The sequence below is a fragment of the Aotus nancymaae genome, unplaced genomic scaffold (genome assembly GCF_030222135.1).
Source record: "Aotus nancymaae isolate 86718 unplaced genomic scaffold, 86718_ANA_hifiasm-v0.15.2.pri h1tg000020l, whole genome shotgun sequence".
In the NCBI taxonomy this organism is placed as follows: Eukaryota; Metazoa; Chordata; class Mammalia; order Primates; family Aotidae; genus Aotus; species Aotus nancymaae.
In genome coordinates this window covers 24,027,470-24,050,682 of record NW_026988432.1, presented here as the reverse complement: position 1 = coordinate 24,050,682, position 23,213 = coordinate 24,027,470, and the positions used below count along the sequence as shown (strand labels likewise).

General features: G+C 36.7%; 1 protein-coding gene across 3 annotated transcripts in view; it reads left to right on the top strand.

Annotated features, from left to right (window-relative positions):
* Positions 1 to 23,213, top strand: part of DCC (DCC netrin 1 receptor) — a 1,184,710-nt gene that overhangs the window by 1,099,357 nt on the left and 62,140 nt on the right. For all 3 annotated transcript variants that reach the window (XM_012464272.3, XM_012464274.3, XM_012464273.3), the window contains exons 24-25: positions 6,953 to 7,179; positions 12,440 to 12,556. In XM_012464272.3, the coding sequence (XP_012319695.1) occupies positions 6,953 to 7,179; positions 12,440 to 12,556 (344 nt within the window). The remainder of the gene's footprint in view (positions 1 to 6,952; positions 7,180 to 12,439; positions 12,557 to 23,213) is intronic.

Genomic DNA, 23,213 nt, shown 5'->3' with positions numbered 1-23,213 from the left:
AATCGTGGAACAGTGAAACATCAAGGGAGCAGATGAAGCAGACCTAAATGGGACTCACATAAAAGAAGGCGGGGAGGAGGCAGCAAAATCACACCCAGCCTACCATATAACTGCTTTTAAGACATGGAAGCATTCACTCAGCTAACTAAATGTAACTAAACTATCCATAGCAGGTTTGTTTTTGATTTGGGTTTCCCCCCTGCCCCGTGTCATTTCTGTGAGAAGAATATTCGAGGATTAGATTGACCTGATGGACTGGATTCCTGGATCTATTTTGTTTCCCACAGAGCACAGTCTTCTCAATGTGCAGAAGTTTGGTGCTATGCTGAGAAACTCTCAAATCATCTTAAATCCCACCCTTAGCACTTTGGTAAAAGCTTAAGGGCTTTCTTTGGAAAGAGGAGACACTGAGACCTGGGTATGACTTATTTTTTAAAATTAGGTACTGAATTAAAGAATAAATGGTTCTGTTAATGACTGAAAATCCTAAAACACTGTTTGACCATCACTTTGGTTTTTCTTCACTGCAGTCTCAAAGTCTCTTAATAGTTACTTGTGTTTCACACTTTGTTTCACATCTTTCTTCAGTAACAAATCCAATGACATTCATTTTTGTCCCTTTGGTTGCATATGATCATAGAGAGAGAGAAAGAAGATGTTTCCTTCATGTTATTTCTGAACTATAATTTAGTTTTGTTTTTTTGTTACATTGAGGACCCCTACTCCTTGATGTCACCACAATTGAGCCCTTCAGAACAAACTGGATAATGCAGGTGAAAGTGAAATCAATTCCAATCTGAAACAGAAATAAGATCCTCTCCAAAGCCCTTAGAAAATGGGACTGTAATTAATAAAGTGAAGTAGAAAACGCATTAATGAGCTTCTTCAGTATCTCTTTGGGAGTTTTAGAGAATATAAATTTTTCTCTGTGTTTTGCTGGGGGACTTGAATTATATCCAAGTGAATTGAAAAAGTTCTATGGACTCTCAGTAATATCTTGTTCGAGTAAATGTCTGTGCATTTAATAAACCTAACCTTTAAAAAATCATACATATATTTAACAATGAATTAGGCTATCCAGTTGATTCAGAATAGTGGGTACTAACTTTCATCAGCTATTTTATGTAATAAAAATGGAAATTTTATTACATAAAATAGCTGATGAAAGTTAGTACCCAGGTTCTAGTTCTGGTTCTACTACTTCTTTAAATAAACTAAATATATCACCTAAGTGAAGACCCTTAATACCTAGGTGGGAGTTTCTTTAAATATAATGAAAATCTGGACTAAATACTTTCTATCCTTCTCTCTAGCTTTTTTGTTAGTATGTTTATCCAGAGACAGATACAATCTTCTTCTACTTTTAAGACATAGAAATTCCCCATGGAATACTTCTAATTTATAGAATCACACAGTAGCATTAAACTTTAAATTAATAGGAAATAGAAATAATTTTGCATTTATTTTTAGTCATTTATTAAACTTTTTTTTACTACTGTACTTTGAAGAGACCCCCTTCACATTTTCCATTAGTATGATATATAGAAAAATTGTATTTTATGAAAACTTAAGGCTGGGTGTGGTGGCTCACACTGTAACCTCAGCATTTTGGGGGGCCAAGATAGGAGGATGGCTTGAGACCAGGAGTTTGAGACCAGCTCGGGCCACATATCAAGACCTTGTCTCTGAAACAGTCTTCAATTAGTCAGATATAGTGGTGCACACCTGTAGTCGCAGATAGGAGGCTGACGTGGGAGGATCACTTGAGCCTGGGATGTGGAAGCTTCAGTAAGCCATGACTGCATCACTGTACTCCAGCCTGGGTGACAGAATGAGACCTGTCTCAAAAGAGAAAAAATTAAACAGAACTTAAGTTGATTTTCACCCCTATTTCTCTGCTTTTTAATAAGTCAGTAACATTTTCTTGCCCAACATGTAGATCACATGTTATAAGTTAGAACTTATTCACAGATACTAAGGACAAAATGAAATTGAGCAAATCCAGGAGGTCTAGAACACATGGTTATTACATTTCTAAGGCATTTACCTGGGTAGGTGATGTGCAGTCTTGTCTGAATGCTTTAAATTTAAACGTGAATAAAATACAAGATGTACTTGATAGAACCACTGGTTGGCTGGGCCTTCTATTTGACTTGACATGTGGAGAGCAAGTTTTAAAGATTAGTATGCATTTAAATCTTGACAAGAATAATTATCTTTAGTACTGATGATGAAATGTTTAAGCTCTTAAATGAAATCTATAGTATTTTAACCACTATAGGTCACTTTTACTGATTTTTCATTTGTTAACATTTTAATTGGTTTTCAATATTCACCTCATAGAGATTTGAACTACCAACTACTTTAGGATTTCAGTATACCTTAATTCCGTCTCAGAATATACACATATATTTGAGTATCTGGAATTCATCCTGGGTTTCTATACTAGTTTTCTGGTTTTGTTTTTAATAGCAGTTAGTGAAATAAAAATAATCAAAATGGATAACTAGGAGGCTCGAAGCTTGTGGAAAAGATCTGGAGAGGAAGCAGAGGACTGTTTGTACTTATCAATGTATCTTTTTCTGATTAACTTGTAATTATTTATTCACACCTGAAGACTTCCCCCAAACCCCTGGTAGGGCAGAATATTCCTGCTTCAATCCCTGTCTGATGTTGGGCATGTCTTCTCACCACTGGAATTAGTACAGAACTCTTTATTAGTCTGCCTAATAAAGTTGTGAACAACTTTAGCAGACGATGCCTAAGTCCATAGTGGGAACGTAGTAATTTATTATGATGTGCCAAAATAATCTATAGGATAATAGTTGGATTTTAGAACTTCGAAGGACACATTCTTGCATAAAATGGACACTCAACCAATGTTGGTTTTTACTCATTCACATCCCCCAGATACCAATTAAAAGTGAAAAGGAAAAAAAATCTCAGTACTAGGATATGTATAAAGTAAGGAATGGGTAAGCAAATACAGAACCAGAGAAGAAGCTTTCAGATAAATACTTGCATATCAATAATGGAAAGTAGTTCTCATTATTTAATTCAAGTAATTACTGTGTGCTTTATTTGGGATCTGCATCATAAAAAGTAACAAATTTGATTGATGTTAACTCTCAAGCTAAAAATCTTTCTGCAATTTCCCACGACTTCTTGATATTATTAAAAATGTAGGCTGGGCATGGTGTAATCCCAGCACTTTGGGAGGCCGAGGTGGGCAGATCACAAGGTCAGGAGATCGATACCATTCTGGCTAACACAGTGAACCCCATCTCTACTAAAAATTCAAAATACTAGCCAGGTATGGTGGCATATGCCTGTAATTCCAGCTACTCTGGAGGCTGAGGCAGGAGAATCGCTTGAAACAGGAGGCAGAGGTTGCAGTGAGCTGAGATCACACCACTGCACTCCAGCTTGGGCAACAGAGCGAGACTCCATCTCGAACAAACAAAAATAGAAAAAAGAAGAAGAAAGAAAAAGTATCTATCTGGGGCAAGGCCTCCTATGTTTTGGACCCTTCTGCTTTTTCATGCACATAACCTGTCATGCCACAGTGCATGCTCCTCTTGCAACAGTGCAGAAATTCCCAGGAGCCGTGCCATTTTCAAATCATTTTTTAAGCTTTCAATACCTCTCTCAGCTTTACATTTGTAGTACTTAGCACATTTCTTGACACATAGTCAATATTCCATAAATATTGATTGAATAAATAAATAAGTGTTGTAAAACAATGGATGATACTGAAGAAGTGAAGGAAACAGAGCTTGCTCCACTATCACTGAAGGAAATAAATTATCACAAAGGGAGCAGCTGGACAGCTCAATAAGACGTGGTGATCAATGCCAAGGTGAATGGTATAGCCAGAGATGAGGGAAGTGATTTAGATACTCTAAGATTACAGTGACCTGAGATGGTCAGGAAGGTTCCCTGAAGGAGAAAGCCTTGAAAGAAAACTTAAAGAATAAGTCATTTGTAAGTAAATAGGATGTTTAAGGCATTCTGGGCAGAAATTAAATAAATAAACAAACAAAACCAAAAATAGAGCACCAGTACCTGACCATGTTGTGAAAGTTTTGCCATGATCTCAGAGGGAGAAAGCGGACAGCCTGGGAGGGTTCTTTGCTTTGGCTTTATCAAGAATACCTGGAGTAGGAGACTCTCCTATTCTAGGGCTATTTTAAAAGCAGAAAGATGACTGGTGCCTGAGGAAAAAGATATATTTGTTATTTGCAGAAGGGCTAAACGTGAAATACTCCATGTCAAATAGGAAAACTAGTTTTAAAATAAAAACAAATGAAACAAGATAATTCACTGTGATAGTACTTCTCAAATTTTAGGTGCACAGATTCATTTGGAGAGTGTTAAAAGACAGATTGCCCCGTGCAACCAAGTTTCTGATTTGGTGGTTCTGCAGTAGGGCCTGAGAATGTACATTTCTAACCGGTTCCCAGGCAGTGGCGGTGCACTGCACTTTGGCAACCACTCCACTAGGAGCATCTGAATACACATTTTAAAGAATATAATGGTGAGACATAAGAACCGTGGACTGCAACAAGCAGCAGTCATATCAGGGACCAACAGATGGGCGGAAGGTCAGGGTGACACCTGTTCCTATTTTTAAGACAAATTTCAGACAATTTAGTTATGAGCACATGTTAGTTTTATTACAAACCTGCTGTGGTAGAGGTTGGAGGGACAAAAGAGGGAGAGGCAAGGCCAAAAATTTCTCCTTTAATAAGAGACGTGATAGGAAATAAAAGTGGTTAGATGGTCATGGTTAGAATAAATACAAAAAGAAAATTCTGCTTAGAGATCTTTAGCTTCTTGACTGACAGTCAGCTGGGTGGGTGAGCAGCTTCTTAGAGCTGGTCTTGATCTGATTAAAATCCAGCAGAAAAATGCCTATACATTTTATGAGGAATTATATTCTTCCCTGATGGAGATTATGAATCACAGCATACAAAAAGGTTTGCCAGGTTTGGAACTGTTTAAAAAACAGAAGCCATCTGGGGCTGGCTGGTACTGAAGTCATGGAAACTAGCAAATAAATGAATAAATGAAAAGGCATGCATATAAGTAAGGGGAAACCAGAATTTGTAATTTATTGCTGGGTTCAATTTTATCCTGCCTACTTTCTTTACTCCAGGTTATTTAAATACTGAGTTAAATAAGGATCCTGGCTATGTTTTCCTGGATTTGGGAAATGGTACTTCTCTGTGTGCAGCCACACAGATGCTGGTGTCATTTACCATTTTGATCTTCTAGAAAGAGAGATAACAGGGTGAAACACCCAAGTTTGAGAATGACACTACATTTTCTGTGATGTTACCAGAAGTAGATTACACAGGGAGCTGTGTGTGAGTTGCAGATCAATTTGCTGTGGGTAACTGAAATATACAGAAAGGAATTTAGGGAATAAATGGTTAACAGTGAGTTATTATCTTAGACACAGGAAAATAGGATTTATTTCAGACCATCGGTTTAAAACATTGTAGGACTGCCACCAGGAAATCAGCAAAATGCAGGTAGTGTTATTTTTTCTCTGCTAAAATACAAAATAGATATTACATCCGGGGTTCTTTATCTCCTATCCTCATCATCATGCTTCAAGAAAAACAAACAAACAAAAGTCAGGGAAAATTCAACAAATTACACCACCAAATATTTATTAATTGTCTAATATTTACAAAGCTACTTATTCATCATTGGAAAACCAAAGGCAATCCAATGACTTTGCACAGGTTACAGGTGTTTTCACTGAGAGTAGCTTGTTTGAACCATTAAGCAATCATGGAAAGTGCATATTATAATAAACTGTTCATTGCAAATTAAGGAAGTGGGAAGTAGATGCTTCTCTGGTCTGTCAATCTAGATTTTAACTGTTTGCATTATTTCTTACAAGAGGCATTTTTATTTTAAAAGAAATAGAATTTACAAGTAGAGGTTTAAAAGTTATAAAACTAGGGAAAGGGTCAAAAACTATTTTTGAAAAGGACCAAATAATACATTGTTTAGGATTTTTGAGCCATATAGTATCTGTCACAACTATTCAATTCTGCCATTGCTCTGCAAAAATAAATGAGCTTGGCCATGTTTCAATAAAACTTATTTACAAAACTAGGCTGTGGGAAGATTTGGCCTACTCACCATAGTTTACTGACCCCTGCTGTAGAGAATGACTAACATGAACATTGTCCTACTTATCATGCAGGGAACATTTAATCTCACTAGTCCCAAGAAGAGATTATCACCCCCAAAAATAAATTTATCGTGTCAAAGCTTTATTGAGGCAAATAAGAGACATGTGAAATGCATTTTCAAACTGTGTTCTTCTCCTTTCAAAGGATGTGTCTCACTGTGTTTGAATCTGGACACTCAGTGATGCCAAGGCAAAAGTGTTTTATTCTCTTAAGAATGTTCTCATGCGGCCTTTTGTTTTCAAATAGCAAGCTTCCCAGTTGCACATTAAATTATACAGCTGAGGTTTAGACTTTCTTCTAAGCCCTCATCTTTGCTGTTGGCATACATTCTAGCTTTTTTATTTCCATTTGCCCTTTCAAAGCAACTCCTTCATTTATCTCCTAAACAGATGTTGCCATCAGGTTCCTTATGCCTAGCTCCAAAGATTGGCATATGGCTCCATCTAACCCATTGTCACCTTGTGCGTGAATCTGCAGCTGGTGAAGCTGGAGTAAGGAGCTCTCTGGCAGGTAGCAGAGGCCCTGGGGATTCAGCACTACATCCCCCATAATGTGGTGAAACTCTAGGGAAGAAGAGGAAAGGCAGCCAAGACAAGTCTGCTAATTCCTGGGTTTCACAAGGCTCATTCTGGGAGTCCTTTTGTTTCCTTTCCCCGCTTCTAACTTGAATTGACCGATGAAAGAGAGGAAGTGCCATTGAATAGAAGCTCTCAAATTTGCCTTCTAACTTGGTTTTATAGAAAACGAGCCACCCACAGTGTTGGCAAAAGGAAGGGCAGCCAGAAGGACCTCCGACCCCCTGATCTTTGGATCCATCATGAAGAAATGGAGATGAAAAATATTGAGAAGCCATCCGGCACTGACCCTGCAGGAAGGGACTCTCCCATCCAAAGTTGCCAAGACCTCACACCAGTCAGCCACAGCCAGTCAGAAACCCAACTGGGGAGCAAAAGCACCTCTCATTCAGGTAATTTTCTTTTCACTGGCATTAGGGAAAACATGCCATTCTCAACCCAAGGGAGTTTTTCACTCCTTTTATGGAAATATCTTCCCCACTAATTTGCATGTCATTATGGGTCATTTATCAATAGTTAAATGACATGAATATAAATTTGGTTGATTGACCAATCATATGTCTGTCTTCATCATCTTGTGTCTTGATATAATTTTAACAATTATTTTATAATATTAATAATTCCTGAATCTTTGAAGAGGTTGGAAGTAGCACAGTTGGGAAATATAGAAATTTGAATCCTAAATGAATTGATTGCTTTTTGTTAATTGTTAAAGAAATGTTTTGTTGAGGCAATAAAATTTGAAGCCATCTGTACATTTTCTAGTTGCTTATTTCTATAGATAATTGAAAGTTAATTCTAAATTTTCTGTCAATTCCTTGTTTTAAAAAGTCAGATCAGAGCACTTGAAGTACAAAAAAAACTGAATATTCTGTTACTTTGGCCTTTGATTACTGTGGAAATCAACTGTCATCCACATACAATCACTTTGTGTGATCACCAGAGTAGTTTGATGGGATTCTGTCTGAATATTATGATGTTATACAAAGGGATCTGAAGAAAAAAGCCTGCTGTACAGTGAATTGGTGCAGAACAATCACTGGTGTCCAGGGATAAGTAAGAACACTCGAAAATTATTGTAAGATAGTTCACTTTCTATGGGTCTTTATATTATCTAAGTGCTTATGGGAATCATCAACCAAATACTCTCATCAAAAAATCCCTTGTCTACTTATAATGTGATTATAGAATAAGGAGCTGCTGTTTTTAAAGTGATTTAAAATATTTTAGTTATTAGAATGTGTTACTGATTTACTGGACTCTGTCAGCTCAAAATTGCATAAACAAGAAATAGAAGTATTGATTGTCAACCATGGATTGTTGAAAATTTCTTTCTGAGCTCTTAAATGATGTCTTAACGCAGATTTAGTAACTTCCTTGTCACTCCAGTTATTGAAGGACAATCTAGTTCCACTAAAAATTATAATCTGAAAGTTAATTAAAGATTATCTTTTCTCATGCCCAGTTAGACTTTTGGCTCTGAGGACTGGGTGTCAGAATTTGTGTTTTCAATCCTCCAGTACATTGGAGTGAAAGGGAATGGTAGGGTTGAGAAGAAGCAGGGACAAAGTCTGTTTCAGAAACACCCTTACATCTTTTCCCATCCTCTCCACTTTTTCTGAGCAGGTGAGAGAAAAGAGATGGGGTGAAGAGGAGAGGGGAGGAGAAAGAAAAGAAGGGATTGTTTGAAGTTCACAGCTTTTCCGGACACATGTGCAAACCTCTATGTGGTATCCAAATTCTGAGTCTCGTATGAAACAGAAGTATAACTTCTTTATGGCAGGGGTATCCAACCTTTGGGCCATGGACCAGTACTGGTTCATGGCCTGTTAGGAACTGGGCCACAGAGCAGGAGGTGAGCAGCGGGCAAGAGAGTGAAGTTTTATCTGTATTTATAGCCACTCCCTGTCACTTCCATTACTGCCTGAGCTCTGCCTCCTATCAAAGCAGCAGCAGCATTGGATTCTCATAGGAGTGTGAACCCTATTGTGAACTGCACATGTGAGGGATCTAGGTTGCTTCTTATGAGAATCTAATGCCTGATGATCTGTCCCTGTCTCCCATCACCCCAGATGGGACCATCTAGTAACAGGAAAACAAACTCAGAGCTCCCATTGACTCTACCTTATGGTGAGTTGCATAATTTCATTATATATTACAGTGTAATAATAATAGAAATAAAGTGCACAATAAATGTAATAAGCTTGAATGTAATAATAATAGAAATAAAGGGCACAATAAATATAATAGGCTTGAATCATCCTGAGACCATCCCCTGCCCCCTACCCCGGGGTCCATGAAAAAAATGGTCTTTCATGAAACTGGTCCCTGGTGCCAAAAAGGTTGGGAACTGCTGCTTTATGGGGCCTTGTGGACCAGGTCCAGTTCCATGATGGGAGACATCAAGTCCAGGCTTACCACCTAGCACAGCTCTTTCTCTTCCCTCATGAGGCCTCTGGGAAATTCCAGCAAGGGGAATCAAGCCCAGCCAACTTTTCACGCACTCACTTGGCCCACAAGAATCTCCTGTATTCTTGCCAGGCCCAATGGTGAGAGACCTTGTACTCTGCTACTGGCCCTCTCTCAGCCTTGCTCTCAATTACTTTTTCCTCTGCTTACATATACACAGGGTTGAACAGCAAGCCTGCTGCCTAAAGAGGCTTTCATCTGCGGAGTGATAGAAAAATAAATCCCTTTTGTAGGAACCTCCCTATTTTATAGGTGATCCTTCTTAGAGCTTTGTTCTTGACTGGATATCAGGGAGGAGAGAGTACCTCCACCTCCCACTGGAAGGGATAGAATTGTCTCTCCGGCCTCAGGAGATTTTGCCAATGACTTCTGGGACACATCCTTCTTATCTTTTCCTTTCATCTTTTATACACTGAGATGACATTAAGTTGATGTCTCTTAATAAGTCCTGGGGGAAGATTTAATCCCAAATGATGACTGTTTTCTTTAGAATAAAAGGGTACTTGAGCATATTTGTCCTCAATTTGAGGACCTAGTTGCCAATTTTGTAATAACAGGAAAGTAATCCTCAAAGTCCTGCAAGTTACACTTTATGTTAAATTAAGTATTCTTTCTGCTCTCATGCTTAAAAGAACAAAACTCAACATAAGTGAATAGCATTACTAGGAAATACTATATTTAACATTGGGGTTCCTGAATAGGCAATAACTATGTAAAGAGAGATTACTTTATGTTAAAGTCTATGATTAGGACTTTTATACATTATTTTGCCTAATTTTCAGAAAATACTTTGAGGTAGATGCTATCATTCTTTTAATATAGTAAATGAAGTAACCAAAGTTAAGAAGGGTTAAATAATGTGCCCCAATTTCAAAGCTAGTATCACAGCCGGGACCAAAAATCTGACTCCAAAATTCATGTTTTGTTGATCCAGTTTCAATTAACTCATGTAATACTTTTATATAAGCACTTGTCTTGTTTTGTACCCATGAAATTAGCTTTTTGGATAAAACCAGAAATTAATTTACAATATTCGCACTTTAGCTATGGAAAAGAGAACTGAACCGAGCAAATGCTACATTAACAGCAACAACTAATTTTATTAAGTGAGAGTTATTTTCACTAATTCTTCCCTACTTCTGGCATGCAAGCTGCTTAAACAAAACCTACTAACCACAACAAATAGAGAATCCCACTAAAATATCTAGGAATTAAGATGATAAGTCACTGCTTCATGATATATCTCTTCTACATCTAGTGGATTTCAAAATAATTTTCTTTACTTAAAACTTACAATAGAGAAACGCAAGAGAGCAGGTCTGTTTGATCTCTAGGATTTATAAATAGAATTTGCTTTCGTGAAATGAATTTATCCTCTTATACTTTCACTACAGCAGCACCACAGGATTAGTGTCTTACTTTCACTTCGGAAGAATGAACAAGTAAATTTCAGCCTATGGCATTTGGTAGTATTCATTTTTTTTAAATGTTCAATTCAGTGAATAACATCTATAAAAGAGCTACGTAACACCAAATGGGCAATTTGATTTAACATTTAACTTTTTATTGGTTATTTTTATTTATATACCTATTTATTAAATCCTGTATTTATGCTACAAAAAGTAATAGGAAAATAATTTTGTTTAACTTTTCAATGAACTCATATAATATCAAGCACAGTCCATTCTTAGAAGAAAAAAAAATTGCAAAACTGAAAACCCACACACAGACACCCAACAATATCAAATGACTTATTTGAAAACTACGTTACCCTAGTTGGACCTAGAATTACTTTTTTTGAGTGGCAAGGAGAAGCACATAATTTTAAAAACTAAAGAAGAGGAAAGTCTGTTGTATTTAATTGATAGTTTCACTCTTTCTGTTGTTCATTCTTCCTTTTTGATTATCTAAGATTCCTCTATTTCCTGTCTGTTTAGAGAAATTTCATTAGCAATTTTTTTGAGGGTATATCTGCTTGAGACAAATTCTCTTCATTTTCCTTCATTGGACAATGATGATGTCGGCCAGGCTGGTCTCGAACTCCTGACCTCAAGTGATCTATCTGCCTCAGCCTCCCAAAGTGCTGGGATTACAGCTGTGAGCCACTGTCTGGCCAGGTTTTCAAAGTTAAATATGTTTTATATGATTCTGTGTAGTTTTTGGAGGACCTGTGGACAGAGTTAGATTTAGGAAGCTACCATGACTTCACCTATGTGGAACCTTCTCCCAGTATAATTTTTATTTTAAATTTAATTAATTATGATGTTAATTTTAAAAAGAATGTATGCATATGATAAAAAATAAAAAGAATAAAAAACATTTCATAAAAGAGTAAGTACCTAAAATAGTAAAAAGTATGTCTGCCTCTTCCCCATTCCAAATTCCTAATCCCGTTCACAAAACAAAAACAATGTTAAAAATTTTGTGTATAATCTTATTACATAGATATGTGTGTCCTTATACATATATATACATTCTTATACACATACAAATGTGTGTGTGTCACAATATGCTTTTATATGCATATTACATACATGGGAGCATATACTATTCAGAACTTCAGTTTTTAATATTAAAATTAACTTTTCAAATTTGCATATATCCTTTCTTCTAAATGTTAGTGACTCTTTAGTATGACATTTTATGGAATCATAATAGATTTAGGTAAATATATATCTGCTCTTATTTTTGAAGAATGTAGTTTATTTCTTGTAGGTTTTTTGTAATAAAATTTAATATGGTTAGGCTTAAAGTATTGAATGAATTGTAGTAAATTAGTATAGTGGAATATTACATAGCTGTTAATAATTATACCACTGACTTATTAACAGAGAAAGATTTTTGTGTTATCTTTTAAAGCAGGTTACAAAAACTATGCATAATACAATGCCATTTTTGAAAAACAAAGACATTAACATATACCTCCCACTGTCACATATACAAACATATACAGAAATATAAGCATCAAAATATAAATAACGGTTTATTGTGTGCAATGAATTTAGAGTTTATGGTTAATTTTAAGATTTGTACAATGAAATATATTACTCAGATAACAAGAAGGTAGATATTAGCATTGAAAACATCTGTAAGACTAAAAAGGCATTGGAATAGCTGCTAGAAATTATGTAAAGTGTTGCATCCTTGTAGAGGGCATGTTTCTAAGGAGTGTATGTTTTTCAGGTCAAGACACTGAGGAAGCAGGGAGCTCTATGTCCACTCTGGAGAGGTCGCTGGCTGCACGCCGAGCCCCCCGGGCCAAGCTCATGATTCCCATGGATGCCCAGTCCAACAATCCTGGTGAGTCAATATTGGTGCCATGATGAAGAGATGAAATGCTTTCTCTATGTATCTTTTCTATAAAAAAAAAAATCAAATTATCAAAAGTAATTAGAATTTTCCTTGAAGTTTCTGAGCAAATGAAAATGAAGGAGAATGCCTAAAACCATATTATTAATAATTTGAAGTCCAAGACTTCATTCTGTGACTGTATTTTTTGTATATAATCAAATGGTCTGTCTGTTGGCAAACAGATGGTTATTACAGAAATTGTTTGTAAAACATATGAATTTACATAAAAAGAGCGGATATATATTTTAGTATTATTGTCCTTATTCTAATAATCACCTCCATAGTGTTGTGTTTTTTTGTTTTTTTTTGTTTTTTTTTTTTGAGACAGAGTTTTGCTGTGTTGCCCAGGCTGGAGTGCAGTGGCATGACCTTGGCTCACTGCAACCTCTGCCTTCTGGGTTCAAGTGATTCTCGTGCCTCAGCCTTCCAAGAAGCTGAGACTACAGGTGTGCACCACCATGCCAAGCTAATTTTTGTATTTTTAGTAGAGACAGAGTTTTGCCATGTTGGCCAGACTGGTCTCTAACTCTTGACCTCATGTGATCTTTCTTCAGCCTCCCAAAGTGCTGGGATTCTAGGTGTGAGCTACCATGCCTGACCTCTATAGATTTTTAAATAAACTTTTTAATGGGTCTAATTCTCAAACTTAAATAATCTAGTTCCTTTAAACCAGATGTTGACCCACTCCCACTTACTATCCATCCCTTGTTGAAGTTTTCTGTCATCCTCCCACACTTACTAAAGATATTATTATCTGCGGATCACTTCCTTTCCAATTACCTCTATGCTCAGTTTTGGTAATAACAGTATTCATGCAGATAATTCATCTGATACCTTAGATGGTTAGTTCCTCTATGTTGCCTGTGAAGATATTGACTCCTTCCCTCCTCAATTCATCAATTTCATGTCACACCAAATCAAACCAGTACAAAATGGCAGTTTTTGTCACCTTATGAGGTACCTACTTACTTTGTTGCCCACTTGCCATCAATTCTTCAATCCCACCAGGAACCCCAACCTATTAACTCCACCACTTCCTCTTACCCGTTATCCCCCTCTTGTCCTCATTTCTCTTCAAGCTTAACTTAGGGATTTTTGTTTTTGTTTTTGTGTTTGAGATGGAGTCTCACTCTTGCCTGGGTTGGAGTGCAGTGACATGATCTAGGCTCACTGCAACCTCTGTCTCCTGGGTTCAAGTGATTCTCCTGCCTCAGCCTCCGAGTAGCTGGGACTCAGGTACATGCCACCACGCCTAGCTAATTTTTTGTATTTTTAGTAGAGACGGGATTTCACCGTGTTAGCCAGGGTGGTCTCTTTCTCCTGACCTTGTGATCTGCCTGCCTCAGCCTCCCAAATGCTGGGATTACAGGTGTAAGCCACCACACCTGGCCTTAACTTAGGTTTTATAGTCACTTACTATCTTCAGTCTTATCTCCCTTGGTCCTCCTTCCCCATCTTACTCACCTGAAAAAAACCTGATTAAATAAGCAGCTCCCCAGTTCATACCCCACTCCCTAGTAGCTAAATGTATCTGGAGAAAAACACATAGCCTGCTGACTGAGTATTTATAACCAAAAGTTCAAGGTGAGCTCTCACTATTTGGAAATGACACTGTATTTCTCTAGTGGTTCATAGTTTCACTTCATAAGATGAATATCTTAGATGTATTCTTGCTTTTCAGATTTCAGTACCTCCCTTCTTTCCCTACTCTTACCTAGTAATCTTGTATCAGCAAGAAAAGAGAAGCATTCAGAGTGGGATCCTTGTTCTTCCCTCAAATCTAATTGATCTGTTAGCGCTGCATCTGAGTATCTTATTGTAATCCCATCTCACCCATTTAGGGACTCTTCTGTAATTACCCCTTCCCTTTCCTGCATTATCAGGTTTTCTTCATTATCACTGTAGTAGGCATACAAATATTAATATTCTGTCATAGCTCCTGTTTTATAACTCAATGCCCTTCCCACTCCAATTAAAGCTATATTTACTGAAATATTTTTAAAAATCTGTACTTTATCCTCTTTGTAAGATTTCTTATTACTTTTAATAAGATATTACAGTCACTCTCCACTGAATCCACGATTGCCAACGTTGTCAATAATCTCCACATCGTCAAATCCAATGCTTAAGTCTCAGACTCTCAGAAAAAAATTGACATAGGATCTCACTTATGTCCTTGAAACACTTTCTCACTTTGGCTTGTAGTATACTAAATGCCCCTGGTTTTCTTTCTACCCTTCTGGCTACTCCTCTTCAGTCACTTATTTATCTTCTTATTCCTGACCTCTAAGAGTCAGAGAATGCCCCAGGCCTCAGTCTTCAGGTTTCTTCTCTTTTCTCCTTATACCAGCTTCTTAGATAATGTCATCTAGTATCAGTGGCTTTAAATATATCAAAATTCTGATTAATCCTGGATGATATTATCCTGTGGCAGGATCTCTAGAGAAAGAGCAAAACGCCACAATTCTCTTTGCTAATGCATAGCAGGATCTCCTTTGCTCCAGTTCTCAATAATTTCCTTATCTCCATCTGAGGCCACCTCAGCCTGGACTTCATTGTCCATATCACTACAAGCATTTTGGTCAAAACCATTCATTAAGTCTCTAGGCAGTTCCAAACTTTCCCACATTTTCGTGTCTTCTTCTGGGCCCTCTAAACTGTTCCAATCTCTGACCATTACCCATTTCCAAAGTCATGGCCACAATTTTCAGGTTATATTTATGGCAGTCCCCTAGTCTTTTTGGTACCAATTTACTGTATCAGTCCATTTTCACACTGCTATAAAGATACTACCTGAGACTGGGTAACGTAAAGGCAAAGGAGGTTTAATCGACTGACAGTTCTGCATGGCTGGGGAGGCCTCAGGAAATTTACAGTCATGGAGGAAGGTGAAGGAGAGGCAGAGGTGAAGAGAGAGAGGAAAAAAACCAAGGGGAAAAAATCCCATATAAAACCACAAGATCTAATGAGAACTCACTCACTGTCATGAGAAGTGTGGGGAAGACTGTCCCCATGAGCCAATCACCTCCTACTTGGTCCCTCTCTTGACGTGGGGATTACAATTCAAGATGAGATTTGGGTAGGGACACAGAGCCAAATTATATGAATCAACTTATTCTGTTCACAAACTCTAGTTCCATGCCTCTTTATTCTAATTTCATTATACCCTAAATTCAATCTTTTACCAAATTCTTGTTTACAAAACATGTCCCAAATGTGACCACTGTTTTCGATCTCCACTGTTTTGCCCTTATACAAGCTCCCACCATCTCTTACAGTTACTAGACTACAGCAATCAGCTTGTAACTAGTCTCATCCTTAGCTTTTTCAAAAAATATTATTCATAATTGTTATGGGTACATAGTAGGTGTATAATATTTATGGGGTACATGAGATGTTTTGATATAAGATGGGATATGTAATAATCACATCATGAAAAATATGGTATCTAACCACACAAGTGTTTATCCTTTGTGTTAAAAACAAGCCAATTATACTCTTAGTTATTTTAAAACGTACAATTAAATTATTATTGACTATAGTCACCATGTTGTGCTATCAAATAGTCTTATTTATTCTTTCTATTTTTTGTACTCATTAATCTTCATTAGCTTTTGCCCTTATAATCTGTTGTCTACACAGCCATCTCTCAATATATAAATTAGATCATGTTGTACCTCTGTGACTTCCATCACGTGTAGAAATAAAATCAACTAATTTTACTATGTCCTACAAGGTCCCATGTGATTTGGTCTCTGGGTCTATACCTCACTTGATCTCCTGTTGCTCCTTTCTATAATTAATTATAGCCATGTAAACTTCCTGTGTTCCTTGGATAGTAGGCACGTCTCAGCTCAGGGACTCTGCACTTGCTGCAGTCTTTGTCTGGAATCTCTCTTTGTAGATATTTATATGGCACATCCCTCATTTCTTTTAGGTCTCTTCAACTGCCACTTTCATAAGCAGGTCTTCCTTGACCATTGCCTAACGTAGCTTCTCTGGTCACTCTCTACTTCTCTGTAATGCTTTATTTTTCTTTATTAATGTATTACACTATTCTATTTATGGTATTGTGTTTGTTATTTATTTGCTTCCTGTATTTTAATAAAATCTTATAGGTGCAAGGATTTTACCTATTTTGTTCATTTTGTTTCCCCAATACCCAGAACAGCACCTGGCACACAGCAAGCCTGCAATCAATACCATTTAGTCAAATGAATGAATTAATAGTTGTTTTTTTGACTTACCCTATGCCACATCCTCCCTATGCTCCATTACATCTTCTCTCAATTTTACTGTAATAAATGCAAAAACTTACATGATGTTTATAATGAATGCCAACTGTTCAAGTCATCTAGTAAGCACTATTATTATGCTTCTCATCGTTACATTCTCTGAAGTACTGAGAGAACTAAGACTTGGAGAGTTTAAGTAACTAGCTAGCAGTCACACAGCTAGTATGTGGTAGAGCCAGAATTTGGACTCAAAGGGTCTGATTTCAGAGTTCCCTGTTCTTGATCATTATGCTCCTAGCTGTCATGTCCTGTGAAGCTATTGTCCTTTTTTTTTCTTTATACCTTTCACTACCAAGAAAGATACTGGGAATTTAGTTGCCTTTTTCCCTCTAGGTGCTTTCCTCTTGTATTAATAACTAAGTTCTATCTGTGCCAATCATTTATTGCTTTTTTCTCAAAAATTATTGTACTTTAGAATCTGTGGAGCTTTTCTATCCCATCTAATTAGAAGTAGCTTCTTCATCCAGTGAATTCCCATATGCCATTGCTTTTTCTTTCACGGTATCTTTGAATCCCTGGCTATTCTCCCATCCTTAATTCTTTTATTTATTATTTGTGACTTCACATCTAAACTGCCAAGACAGTTTCCTAGCTAAGTCTTCTTGGCTAGCACCTTCCAGCCTCTTAGGCATGTTGCTTGTCAGATTTCTTCCTAAAACAAGTTAAACATGGCATTCTACCCCATACATTTCTCTAGTGGCTCCTATTGTCTGCCAAGAACGAAATAAATTTTTAAAACCTTTAAATGTTTTCAGCGTATCATATTGGAATCTAGATTTCTGTTACTCTATCCTTATATGTACTCAGACTCACGCTAAGGTAGACTCATCACCGATCCACGAATATGCACTGTCCTTCATTTGTTTTTCCCTTTACATTATTTCTTTCCTTTTGAAATGACTCAATGGTTTTCTCAACCTAAAATGTTTTATGTATCTTTCAAAGACCAGAGTAGATACTGATGCTCTTATAAATGCTTTTCTGGTTACTCCATCTAGAAATAATGACTCCCTTTTATATGTTTGAATAACATTTTCTTGTAGCACAATATAGAGTTTATTACACACAATACTGCCTTGTTTGCTTAGGCTTTCAAGTCCAAATCTTCCCTCCTCTAACAGCTTGTGAATTACTTCATGAGAAGGATGTAATGTATCTAATTCATCTTCATATTCACACATTTTATTGTTTAGCACCTAGCACAAAATTGGCGCTTGTGAAATATCTGTCAAATGAATGAATAAACAAATAAATGTATTATTAAAATGCCTTCCTTATGTTTGTAACACACTGATGTTCGGCGGGCTTTTTATCAGTTATAAATAGAATGTCTTCTAACAAAATTGTCTGATGTATTAAGAGCAGTTAAAGATGTTTTCATTAAACAGAAAAGGAGATAATAGGCTTAGAGAGAAAGAGAAATAAAATCTAACAAGTATGATAAATTTTTAATAACATTCACTTGGTAAATACCTTGCTAATTTTTATTTTCATTTAATCCTCACATTATTATCATGTGGGAAGATTATCCTCATTTTGCACATGGGAAACAGAGACTCAGACAGCTTAAGCTACTTGCTCTAGGATACCTGGGCAACCTCAGAACCTCTACAGTATACTGCTTTTCCAAATATAAATATGGCTTTTATCTCTTAAATTATTCATATCCTTTTATTTTTCAAAAAGATTTTCTGAAGGTGCCATCTCCAATGTATAAACGTGGAAGCTCAGTCTCTGAGAGTCTGAACTTGAAACCTCTGCTTGCTCTATCCACTATACATGTTGCTTCATCTGTTATCTGGAGCTTGGAGTTTTTGTATGCCTGAAATAGCAAATCTTCTCTTACTCTTCGTGTCTTATGCTACATGAATGGAACCCATAAAATTACCAAAAGTTAATTTTTTTGTAATTATTAGATAACAACACATACATGGTTTTAAACCACCAAATAGTATTCTAAAATTTATAAGGATTCAGCAGTTTCATTCTTAGATATATTCTCATGAATATTTACCCAATAGAAATATATAAAATGTTAATCAACAGGTGCATATAAGAATGTGGGCTGTTTGTCATATCTTCATTACTATAGATGAATACATTATAGTATATTCATATAGTAGAATACAATGCAGCCATAAAAATAAACTACAATTATACAAAACAATATGGAGACTCTCACAGGTATAAACTTGCAATTCAGAAACCTGATGCATCTGTGTGATTTAATTTTTGTAAAATTAAAAAATGAGCAAAATAACAATCCATGGAGTTTATGGTTTGGCTGTGTCCTCACCCAAATCTTATCTTGAATTCCCACATGTTGTGGGAGGAACCCTGCAATTACCCAGTGGGATGTAATTAAATCATGGGGCAGGCCTTTCCTGTGCTCTTCTTGTGATAGTAAATAAGTCTCATAAGATCTAATGGTTTTAAAAACGGAGTCTCCTGGCACAAGCTCTCTTCTCTTGTCTGCTGTTGTGTGAGATGTGCTTTTCACCTTCTGCCATGATTTTGAGGAAGTGTAAGTCCAATAAACCTCTTTCCTTTGTAAATTGCCCAGTCTTGGGTATGTCTTTATTAGGAGCATGAAAATGGACTAATACATGTTAGAATTCAGGAGGACAGTTACTTTTGATTGGAGTGGACTAGTGGAGAAGAAGGGACTATGGGGCACCTTCTGATAATGTTCTATTTCTTGCTGTGGATGATGGACCCCAGGCATTTCACTTTGTAAAATCGTTGAGCACTGTATTTAGCATATTCTCAATTTTCCCTATGTATATTATAATTCAATAAGAAAAAAAGGCAATAGAATATATCTTTTTGTGTTTTTGTGTGTGTGTGTGTGTGTGTATATATATATATATATATATATATATATATATATGTTTTAAATAACTTGGTCACATTGCCTTCATTTTTATCTATAAGCCCTCTGTTGGCGAAACTGTATCTAATGAAAGGAAATTATTTTAACATATAAACACAATTAATTTTAAAATAATTTTTTTTTTTGAGTCACAGTCCTGCTCTGTTGACCAGCTGCAGTGCAGTGGTAAAATCTCAATCTCTGCTCACTGTAACCTCCACCTCCTGGGCTCAAGCAATCTTCCCACCTCAGCTTCCTCAGTAGATGGGACTATAGGCACAAGCCAAGATGTCCAGCTAGTTTTTGTATTTTTTGTGGAAACAAGATTTCACCATGTTGCTTAGGCTGGTCTCAAATTCCTGGGCTCAAGCAATCCTTCTGCCTCTGCTTCCCAAAGTATTGGGAGTACAGGTGTAAGCCACCCTGCCTGGCCCAAATAAATTCTTAAGCTTTTTGATAAAATAGCCCTTTGCATCTGAGGTGATTAATGAGGCCATAAATAACTATGTTTAAAAATTGTAATCTGTTTCTTGGCAGAGTTATGATTTCACTCAGGAGAGCAGATAAATTTATAATGGCCCCATTTGTAATTATTTACATTTACTAGGGTATCAAGCCTTGTATAAACCAAAGCCATACCATTGTTCAGATGTCTAATCACTATATAAAGATCTTTGCTATTTCATTTAAGAACAATTATTTTTATAAGATTGTTATTTTCTTTCTTCCTTGACATTTCTTACTATGCTCTATAAAATGTTATTTAATTAACAGATAAAACATAAGTTATCTGAAGTTGTTTTATGGCTCTCAAAACTCACAGAGAAAATGTATTTAATTTCATGGGAGGGTAAAGTCTGCTTATTTGTCTAATATTATACTTTTTGGTTGAAAATATGATATGACACATGCTACTCCTTACCCCCAAACATTCTTCACAGCTAAATTAGCTGAGGCTCATGAGAAACATGCCAGCTACCAGCATAGGCAAGAGATGAACTCAAATCTTTTGATTCCCCAGTCTAGTTGCTCTTACCATAAAGTGGTGGCAAAGGTTGATTATTTTGCATAATGGCCAAAAAATTATTTTAAATGCTGTTTCTTATTATAATGAAATTAATTATGAAAAACTCAGAACAGAGATTGGAAGATAGATTTATTAGCAAGTGCTTTCTGGAATAACACCAGTGAGGATGAAGGATACCAAATTGGGGTAAGGGAAGGATTTAACTGGTGATGCTGTTTAATGAAGACCTCAGCTGAACTGAGACTGTTCTTTAGAGTTGTCCTAAATGAGTCAAGGGGGACTGGCTTTTTGTATCCCGACTCAAGTAATCTGTCATGTAGGCTATTTCCAAGAAGTGGGGTGTAGCTTTGGGTGAGCAACTTGATTTGGCTGAGAGGATTTCTTGAAGAGAAATCTAGGTCCACATTACATTTCTAGATTTAGTTGCACAATTGGATGTAACTATTTGTGTGGCCATTTTCTTTTTTTCTTGTTTATTCATTATACTTTAAGTTCTGGGGCACAGTGCATTGCGTGCAGGTTTGTAACAGGTATACACGTGCCATGGTGGTGGTTTGCTGTATCCATCACCCCATCATCTACATTAGGTATTTCTCCTGATGCTATCCCTCCCAGTAACCCCACCCACTGCTATCCCTCCCTTAGCCCCCAACCCCCCAACATTCCCTGGTGTGTGATGTTCCCCTCCCTGTGTCCATATGTTCTCATTGTTTAACTCCCACTTGTTCTTGTATCAGTTTGCTGAGAATTATGGTTTCCAAATTCATCCATGTCCCTGCAAAGGACATGAACTCATCCTTTCTTATGGCTGCATAGTATTCCATGGTGTATATGTGCCACATTTTCTTTATGCAGTCTATTATTAATGGGCATTTGGCTTGGTTCCACGTCATTGCTATTGTGAACAGTCCTGCAGTAAACATACATGTGCATGTGCCTTTATAATAGAATGATTTATAATCCTCTGGGTATATACTCAGTAATGGGATTGCTGGGTCAGATAGTATTTCTATTTCTAGATCTTTGAGGAATCATATGTGGCCATTTTCAACCCATTTTCTTCTTTTGTAAAATGCTGACGAGGGGGAGGGGAATAGGAACTAGGGAGGATATAGATTGAAGCAGATGACCTGTAAGATCATTTAATGTATGAGAGGTTGTTGGGCAGTATCTCGAATTTTATATTTCTCTCGCTTCTCTTTTTCTGTAAATATTTGAGGGGAAAAAAGGAAAATCATTCTTTAAAGGAAAAAGAAGTCTCAAAAAGGTAGCCTGAAAATTCTAGTAAAAACACTGAAGCAAAGGAAGTTACATACTTTTGCTTTGTGATAGCTTCGGGACTACCATGGCTACTGGTTTCTAGGCTTTCTAGAACATTCACTGTGAGAGCCAACACTCTTCCTCCCATTCCCACCATCTGCATTAGTCACTTGGCTGTAGAACACAAACAGTGAGTGGGAGAAGCTACAGAGAGTAAAATAAAGCTACATGAAAAAAGGCAGATTTTAAAAACTGGAGTTCTATTGACTCTAGGTGCTGTCCTACCAAGAGGCCTGCTCCTGCACAAATGGACAGTGAGAGGGATTGGTCTGTGAGACGATCATCCCTTTGACCCATGTGTATAAGGTGTGTGAAGCCAGCATCCTAAGAAAAGTCCCAGCTCAATAGTCTTCCGAGACTGGGAGTTTATTCCATCACCCTTCAGCCCTTGTGGATGCCCACGACCAACCAAGAATGCTTTCCTAGGAGTAAGGAGTACAGTCAACCATTCTAGTATGATAAATATCAACAGCACACAAATTTTCAGCTATTCAGAACTGTAGGAACAGTGGTAAGAAGAGAGTTCAAAGCACACCTAAATTTGCATTAGAAATGATCTCATTACCTAATACATGGTTTTAAATACTAATTTGTTCAATTCATTATTAATATTAGTTTTTATTCTTTGAGTCTTCAATGACATACTTCATTCCTCCTCTTACTCTGAAATACTGGAAGAACCAGTATTTTTTATGCAAACTCTGTAGGCCTACAATGCATTATGCATTATGCAATGTTTTGTGCAATGCCATGGCTCTGTATAAAAATGGAATTTAAAAGAGTTGCTAATGAATGAGAGTTGGAGACCCAGATGCCATTTCTTGTTAGTTCTATAAGCAAATAAATTTTCAAACACAATTAATTGGTAATTCTTCTGGACTACCAAAATCATCAAGTAAGTAGGGTTATGCAGACAGTCAAGATGACTTTTAAGCTTAAAAAGGTTCCTGTAGAGAGTACAGAATTGTGTTTTTTGGGAGGATTTTACAAGATAAGAAGTAGCTTGTTTTCAAAGATACAGGAATAATGAAGAAGGGATGTGGCAAAGTTGGTGAAAGTAAAAAAAATTTAGATGATGGAGTGTAAAAATTA